At 28.1% G+C, this 9650-nt stretch overlaps 1 protein-coding gene across 2 annotated transcripts; it reads left to right on the forward strand.

Annotated features, from left to right (window-relative positions):
* The first annotated feature begins 3650 nt into the window (after window positions 1-3650).
* On the forward strand, window positions 3651-6934 carry LOC100207460 (large ribosomal subunit protein eL34). Of its 2 annotated transcripts, none has more exons than XM_065795908.1 (6): window positions 3651-3739; window positions 3879-3943; window positions 6415-6428; window positions 6499-6578; window positions 6660-6763; window positions 6837-6934. In XM_065795908.1, exons 2-6 carry the CDS (start codon window positions 3879-3881, stop codon window positions 6922-6924), a joined length of 351 nt encoding a protein of 116 aa, XP_065651980.1. In that variant the 5' UTR covers window positions 3651-3739; the 3' UTR covers window positions 6925-6934. The 2 variants fall into 2 exon arrangements, 1 of the variants encoding a protein (XP_065651980.1); XR_010638149.1 differs by having other exon boundaries at window positions 3670-3739; window positions 4061-6428.
* The last annotated feature ends 2716 nt before the right edge of the window (window positions 6935-9650 follow it).

Consider the following 9650-nt stretch of genomic DNA (forward strand, 5'->3'; position numbering starts at 1 on the left):
ATGAAATTTTTTGGTGCTTCAAGAAAAGACTTAAAGGGGTTGTGATAGATCATCGTGGAAGAGTATTTAAAAAGTAAGTTTACGCCTTCTTCCTTACTAATAGCGCGAAATACACATAAAGCTTGCTTCAAACCCTGGACATATTGCAACCGAAGAAAGCGCTCTAACCAATGCACCACGGCTGGTTGCTATTACCTGCATTCATACTTAAAATTTTTTATAATAAACGTGTTTGATGTGAGTAAAGAGCACCTAGAACGTTTTATTAGGATGTTCTTGCGATGGAGAAAAATACCAAGGTAGATTGGATGCAGCTATTATAAGTGACACCTGGTGTTTGATACGCCCTGATGACAAAATTTATAACAGAAAACCACGTAGTACCACTTCTAGCGTGTTTTGAGATTTTAACATTATAACATAATGTAATATATATATATATATATATATTTCACAGGACGTTTTGTTACATAAAATAAAATCTTTTAACTAGTAATTGTTTTTATTACTAAAGTCTTTGATGCCAATCTCATGCAATATATTAATTTTGTTTATACGTTTAGTTAATTATTTTTAGTTTTATGATCAAGCTGCAGTGTCACAAAATGCAAATTAATTTGAACTTTCCGTCCCGAGAAAAAACCTTTTGGGGTGTGGTAGTACACAAACAGACATTCACATTGGTATAGATTCCAAAATCAATTAAACTGTTTGGAAAAACTTCCTTTGGACTTAAGGGCTGTCCATTAATTATGTTATCAGCTTTTTGACAATTTTTATCTTCCCCTCCCCTTGTCAACAACTTGTCAAACTTCCAGAGACTCTCCCCATAAACTTGCGTCAAAATTTAAATACATTTTTTTTATTTTTTTATTTTTTTGTTCTTTATTACAATCTTTATGATACAGATACAAATAATATAAGAAAAGAAAAGTTAACAAGTCAAGATATCGTTAAGAAATAAAGAATAAATATAAAAGACGAGTATACTTAAGAAGATCATTAGGTCTAGTCATTGTGAAACCGCTATTGAAAAAATTAAAACATTTTTTTTTTAATGGTTATTTCCTTTTGTTATAGTATTTACGGCTTGCATCAATCAAATTATTGTGTCTTCCGAACAGCTGACTCATGCGAACAATAATGTCCATAATTTTTTAGATAACTCACTTGCGCACACTGAATCTAACTTGTCGAAAATAATCACTGAATCTTATTTATCGCTATATATTATTCACTATATATCACTGAATATAATCAACATAATCTCATTTCCAGACTGAAAATTATACATTTCCAGATTGTTCAAAAGGTTGTGCAAAAGGACCTAGATAGCCATATGATGGTTATCGCTGTGTGTTAAGCCAAATTACCAAATTTCCGTTTACGTTTCTGACAACAAAAAACGCCAAGCCACCGCCAAATATATACATTAACGTTAACGCTTCTGAAGACAAAAATGCCAAGCCCCAACCAAAGGATGGTTCACCTCCAAACGTAGCCTACATATATATATTGGCAGAGACGCATACATCCATTCTTTTTTATCTTCTTTTTCTTATATTATATATATATATATATATATATATATATATATATATATATATATATATATATATATATATATATATATAATATATATTTTTTATATTTGTGTATATATATATTTTTTTATTTTCATTATTTTTTTTTTCAATGTTTTTATTCTTGTTATTTATCTATTTTTGTTCGATCTTTTTTATTACAAAATTAAATTTAATAATAAAAGTATATAAAGTTCGTAATATAATATAAATAAAAATAAAAATAAATATACAATATTACAACAGAAGAGTTCTAAAAGTTAAGTTCTAAAACTTAAAAACTAAAACATGGTAAATAATTCATTAAAACTAAACATATTAAACAATTCCTTGTTGATAAAAAAAAATAAAAAAATAAATAAATGAAAAAGAATATACATTAAATATATACAAATGATAATATGAAACATAGATAAGGGATTTTCAAAAATTTATAAGTAGATTAGTACATTTTCAGTTGAAAAAATGAGTTTTTTAAGATTTTGTTTAAAAGAATCAAATTTACATTCATGAGAAAAATCTTTAGAAGTATTTAGAACTATACTATTCCATAAAAATGGTCCGCAAAATGAAATCAAAAATTTTCCAAAATTAGTTTGAGAAAATGGTTGTCGAATTAAATTATCGTTCCTTAAAATATATCTATTTCCATCTCTTTGTAATTACAAGTTACAAAAAGAAACTGGTGATAGGTGGGTCTTGCATTTATACATAAAACAAAGAATATTAAAAACATTTAACTCATATATATTGAGTGCTTTCATATCATATAAAAGAGGCTTAGCGTGAGCAAAACGGTCCTTGAAATTTATAGGGGGTGCTATGTTGCCAATAGAAAGGTCTATGTTTACGTTTATATGTGCTGCCCCAAGCAATGTTTGCATAGTTAATATGGCATTAAATTAGCGAATAATATAACTGAATTAAGATATGTTCATCAAAAACGTTTCTTATTTTGTATAAAATGCCGATACTCTTTGAAATTTTATTGCATAAGTTAGCATAGTGGCTTATAGGCCTTTAGGTTAGAAGCTTTTTGTAGATCATTAATATATATTAGAAATAGGAGGGGTCCTAATTTAATTCCTTGAGGTACTCCACATGAAATATTTAACAAATTAGATGATACGTTATCATCCGCATAAACAAATTGTTTTCGATAATTTAGGAAACGTTTAAGATAAATTAATATATTTCCAGTAATTGCGTACCGCTCCAAATTTTTTAAAAAGAATTTCGTGGTCAATAGTATCAAAAGCTTATGCCAAGTCAATGAAAACACCTAAAGTAAATTGAGAATTTTCAAATGAGTTGGATATATTTCTTGTAAATTGTAGAATGGCGTGTTCAGTGGAATTGTTTTTTTGGAATCCATATTGCTTGCTGTATAATAAATTGTTTATAGTAAGATGATTATAAATTTTATTGTACAAAATTCTTTCTAAAACTTTAGAAAATACAGAAGGTAGTGAAATTGGACGATAGTTACTTATATTCTCAATGCCATATAAATACTCGCCCCCCCCTTCCTCCCTAACTAAAATAAAAATAATAAAAAAAGATATTCTTTTCATTTTTTAAGTAATTAAATTTATTAAAAAACAGTAACATTGTTGACATCAACTTTTCTTGAATGTTTGTTAACACATCAACTTTTAAATATTCCTCCCCCTCCTCTTTATTTTGTTGAAGCAAAATAAGGACCTTACGTTATGTTGTAATTTAAGTCCAAAAGAGGCTTCTTTATGATCACATAAATGCATGAATATACTATTGTTTTGGATCAAATAAACATGCAGTTTTATCGTCTACAGACACTAAGGTATACTCATTATTAATAGGCAGGGTTATATTGCTGTTAATTACAGATCTGCGGAGGTCCTTTTTTTTTTCTTTTTTGGTTGTAAAATATAATAAAAATATCATATAATTTTAAAAATTCATATGCATAAAAAAGTAATTTTAAATATACGTTCTAGAGATCATTTATTTTTCAATTACCGCAAATAACTTCTACAAATATTATAAGAGGATTGATAACTGATTTAGCGAGTTTCTTAAAGTTTCCTCCCCGCGCCTCAACATTATTTGGTCTTGCTTGCCACTAACTTAAATTACTAGGTTCTTTCAACTTCCGTAGGCCTTCGATAGACACGGTTAGCCATTTTGTTTTTTGGAGTTACATATCCTCTAATATCTACTAAATCGTTTTAATTGTGACTATTAAATGTTGTTACAATTATATGTAGTATAATAGTAGAAGTAGTATTATATTTAATAGCGTTGTGTTTGTAGATGGCACCTCGTCTTGTTCTTCGCCGACGATTATCTTATAATTCAAGCTCTAATAGTAGAAGAATGTAAGCAACCTTTCTAAATTTATTTTCTATATAGTATTTATTTATCAATTAAAGTAAGAAAGTATTGATCAATCAAGGATAAAGCAGGAAAAAAGAAAGTTTTCTGATTTTCTTTAGGTGATCTTGCTTTATCTTTGGTTGGATGTTTAACAATGGAACAAAAAAAACAGTTTTTGGAACAAGTTAAGAGTTTACAAACTCTTTATGAGCAACACCATAGCGAATTTGTAGAAACTATTGAAAAGTTAAAAATAGAAAACGTTGAAACAAGGAAATTAACTTTTAAAATAACATCTAATGAAGAGATAAACACTAAACTACAAGAAGAAAATATCTCTTTAAAAGAAAGTAATTTAGCTTTAAAAGAAAAAATTAATCAACTGAAATCTAAGATGAAGCAAAACCAGCTGGATTTTACTAAGAAAATTGCCCAATGGGAAAAAATTTACCAAAGGTGTACTTGTAAAATAACTAATTCTACAAAAAAAGTTGATTCTTCTGTTAAAATTAAAAAAGATATATCAAAAATATTTTTTGCCTCTCCAGATGTGAGCTCTGTTAACAGCAAAGTGTTCGTAATGCGTGAACATGCTTTAGACCAAACTACACCAATTTGTAATTCTACATTTAATACTAATTTGCTTGTCAATAATACTCAAAATTCAGATTTGTACAGCTGTTCTGATATTTATAATCCTTGTTTTAATAAAACTACAAGCCCCTCATTAATATCTGACAATAACCTAGTCACTAATTCAATAATTAAAAATAATTTTTTAATATCTTATGATATTCCTAAAACAAAGTCTTCTGAATCTATAATGCCTAGTAAAGCTAATTCAGATTCCTCTAAATATGAGTTTAATAATAAATTAGCTATTTCAAAAGAGCATGCAGCTAAGTCTAATAAAGAAAATACAATAAGCATAAGAAGTAGTTGTGCAGAATTTAACCAGTGTACTAATTTAGAAAAACTGGATTCTGTGAAATCAAAAAAGGATTCTTTTTTCAAATTTGATGACATTGTGTGCAACAAGAAATCAAGGGGGCAACATGAAGGATCTACTTGTGCGGAATGTGAGGCTTTTTACCGATCTGATAGTTTATCTAAAAATCAATTAAAGGATATGCTAAAAAATTGCTCTCGTTGTAAGCGCAAGTTTTCACCTCCACCTGCAACTCAGCCGGAGTTTTGGAATATAGATTTTCCAAATACTCAACAGTATATAAAAAAAGGTTACATGTTAGATGAAAATTGTGTTTTACCTGATTGTGCTAAACCGAAATGGCACGCCAAAAAATGAATGCTATTAGTGATGTAACAGAAACTGAATAAATAAAAAATAGTTTTGATTAAAATTTTATTTGCTGTTTTATTTTTAAATTATAAAATGTAATTTATTGAATGTTTTGTTTTTGAATCATTTGTTCATTCTATAAGTTTTTATTGTAGAAAAGTATAAGTATGTACTTGAAAGTTGCTGCTTATGCATGTCTTTGGTATGCAACTAGTTCAGTTGAATCCATGACGCAGAAGGCTTTTTACCTCAAATATCCATATCCCATTACAGTGAGTTTATCACACATGGTGTTTAATGTAATTATGTTGTATTTGTTGCTTAAGCTGCTTGGCATATCAACACACATTGTTAAAGAAAAATCTGTTGTAGTATTAGGTTCATTAAAAATTGCTGCTAGTATTTTTTCCCATATGAGTAATTTAATGTTGTCGGTACTCTATGCTCAAACAATAAAAACTTTAGCGCCTATATTAACCATTCTGCTTTCACGAGTTTATTATAATGAAAAGCAAAGCAGTTATGTATATATTGCAGTGTTGTTAATGAGTCTTGGTGTAACTATCGCTACTGTAACTGAATTAGAGTTGAACGTTTTTGGGATTCTTGCAGCTGTTTTGATGACTGGTTCAAGTCAATGTAGCATGTTTTTTTCAAAGTTTTTTTCTACCAAATTGAATATGGATCCTTTGACTATGTTATACAATATTCATGTTGTTGGCTTGATTGGTGTACTACCTATATGGTTTTTAGTAGAATTGCCATCGATTTCATATCACTGTACTGTAATGGAAGAAGGAGAGTATAGCGTTTTTTTCAGATACCTGTTATTTTTTGGTATATTAAGTTTTACCAGTCATGTAACAAAATTTTCTTTGTTAAAAATTGTTACTTCGGTTTCATATGCGATAATTGATTCTGGGAATTGCATTGTTAAAGTAGTAGTTACTGCCGTCAAAAACTCTAATTTGCATTCGCCTAGTAACGTTTTCGGAAGTTCGCTTGCTATTTTTGGTGTTATGCTTTATAGTCAAACTAAAATAAAAAATAAGGTTCATTAATGTAAAATTAAAGTTATTATGTTAAAGTTGTATAAAGTTTATAGTTGTTTTGTTTTAATGAAAAGTTATTTATTCTGCATGTTGTTTTCTTTTTATGCCTTATCAACTTCAGATCGAAGACACCAGGTATTTATAGTTTTGTTTTATTGTTATTTCTTAAATTTTATTTTCGTCTACTAATATTTGCTTCTTGCAGGAGGTAGACTTGTATATCTTTATACCAAAAAGGCCGGAACTACACCAAAATGTGGTGATTGCAAAGAAAAGTTGCGAGGAGTAAGTTAATCTTGTTTAATGTGATGATCTTAATATTTTTTTTATTTTGAATTTAATGAATCTAATTTTGAATTATTTTAGATAAAGGCTGTTAGGCCAAAGAAGCTTGCAAAATTATCAAAAACTAAGAAAACTGTTTCGCGTGCATACGGAGGAAGCCGATGTGCATCCTGCGTTAAAGAACGGTAAATGCCAAATTGTTATTTAGTTGTATGTGCATTTTTCTATTTTATTTAAACATCCATGTTTTTGTTTTAGAATTGTTCGTGCATTTCTAATAGAAGAACAGAAGCTTGTTGTACGTGTTCTTCGAGCACAGCAAGGAAAAGTTACTAAACAAAAATAATTTGCAATTATATTCTTGAGTTTTTTTTGTGTTTAAATATTAGGTCCTCATAATTTAAAAGCTATGGGTTTAAAATTAAAAAAAGGTAAAAAGAGAAGGTAAAGAAAATTACCAAAGTATTTCTTTTTTATCTAACACTAAAATAAAATCTATCATTATAAATCATTTTTATGTTCTTTAAATCTCGATAACAATTAGATGAAACTTTTTATCAAATATCCTATTTTAAACTTTTCCTTTTTATAAATCTTTTTGTTTATAGGTGCGCGACTAAAAACAACATTTTAAAATATAAGTTTTAATTTTTTTAACGAGAATTTGAAATAAAATTAAAAACAGCTCAAATTTCAAATTTACTCGAAGCAGCTGAAAATACGCTATAAAACCTAGAGACCGCCTATCCGTTACTGTTTATCAGATTGTGCACCGAACTATCTATGCTGATCGGTCTAAATTACTTACGGATTGATTTGATCCGAAAGTAATGTATCGGAAGGAAATAAAGATTTCTTCAGATTTTTTTTTCAGACTGCAATCCGATCCGAAGGCATCGAATGCAAATAGAAAATATTATTTTTACGGATTTATACAGATATAATGAATACATTTGAAATAAGATTCATTTTTATTTATTTTCAATATTCAAATATACAATGAAACGAAATGATTTTCATTTTAGACTTGGCTTACTATATAACAGGCCTTGCCAACGCGCGGCTTGCGTAAAAAACTGGAGGCAAGATAGTTTTATATTTGAAAAACTAACAAGCAATTTTACAAAATAAATACGGGGGTGGTTTTTTTTTGTAACAATAATAATTATAAAACAATAATAAATAATTATTATAAAATTAACAAATTAATTTTTATTTAAAATTTTTTTAAATAAAATTAATTTAAGTTGAATATATATATATATATATATATGTATATATATATATATATATATATATATATATATATATATATATATATATATATATATATACATAAGGTAATATTTGCATAAAATTTACAATAACCAAACACCCGTAATTATTTTAAGTAACTTCTAAATTAAAAAAAAAAAGTTAGTTGAGAGGTGAAGGATTAAGCAAAGGATTTAATTTAGTATTTAAAAAATGGTTCGTCGATGTTGTGTAACAAATTGCAATGGCAATTATAATCCTCAGAATAGAGTTAAAACATTTAGACTTCCAAGAAACATTGAAGAACGAAAACGTTGGATTGTTATAATACCAAGAGATAATGTTCCTGATACTAATAACACCGTAGTATGTGAAAGACATTGGCCCAAAAATTATACAACTGTTACTGATTATGGAAAGCTGAGACCTCGTGATGCTCCGTCAGTATTTGATTGTATAAAGCCAAGCTTATTTCCTACTGTAGCCATGCCACTTAGAAAAACATCAAAAAGTCTTAATAGTGTTCGCTGGCAAGAAATGGACGAGTTAGCAATATTTAATTCACAAGAAAAAATAGAAAGTATTAATGTTTTATATGAAAAGTAAAAAACTTATGAATTTAATTTTGCTATTATTAAATATTTATGCAATGATATATTATATATTCAGTCTTCAGACTTTTTAAAGGAAAGTTCTATTGCTAGATTTCTACTCTGCATATATAAAGATCTCACTTTTGAAGCATTTCATTGTGGAGTTAAAATTAGTGTTATGACTTTATCATCTAACCGAGTTAATATTGTGAACAAATTTTCTCATATTCAAGAAGCATTAAGATTTTTAAATTGTTGTGAAATAACACCCAAAAAAGAAGCTGTATATCAACAAATTTTGTCAATGAATAAAACATGTATTAGGGAAAAAAAGTATCCAATTGAAACAATTGTGCGAGCATTTGAGTATTTTTCTCTTTCACAATCAGCCTACAATCGCATCAGAGAAGATTTTGAACTTCCGAGTTTACGTACTTTAGGAAGAATTACATCTAAATGTAAATCTTTAGAGGATACCACTTATATCAGACATATTTTCTCTAATCTTAGAGATGATAGACAAAAAACGTGCATTTTACTTCTTGATGAGGTTTATGTTAAACCAATGTTGCAGTATCATGGTGGCATAGTATTTGGTAAATCAGTTAACAAACCTCATCTGTTAGCAAACACAGTACTGAGCTTTTTGGTTGTAACATTGTTTAATGGACCAAAATTTCTTTACAAAATGTTACCAGTCAGAGAACTTGATGCTGAGTTTCTTTTTGAACAGACAACACTGATTCTTGATGCAATTAAAAATAATGGGGGCAATGTTGTTGCTATTGTCTGTGATAGTAACAGAGTCAATCAGAAGTTTTATAACTTTTTTGAAAAAAAAGAAGCATGGTGTACTAAAGACAATATTTTTCTTTTATTTGATTATGTTCATTTATTAAAAAGTATAGGTAATAACTGGATCACAGAAAAAACTCAAGAACTTGAATTTTATATTGAAGGAGAAAAAAAAATAGCATGGTGGGTTGATATTATTAATTTGTACAAGCTTGAAATGAAAAACATTGTTAAAATGTCTAAATTAACAGAAGTTTCTGTTTATCCAAAGCCAATTGAAAGACAAAAAGTTATCACTTGTCTGCAAGTGTTTTGCGATGAAACATTGTCAGCATTAAAAAGTCATCCAGATCTGCATGAAAATGAAGGGGCAATAATTTTCATTACTAAAGTAGTTGAATTTTGGAAAATTTGTAATGTTCACAGTCCT

The sequence above is a fragment of the Hydra vulgaris genome, chromosome 04, assembly GCF_038396675.1.
Source record: "Hydra vulgaris chromosome 04, alternate assembly HydraT2T_AEP".
NCBI lineage: Eukaryota > Metazoa > Cnidaria > Hydrozoa > Anthoathecata > Hydridae > Hydra > Hydra vulgaris.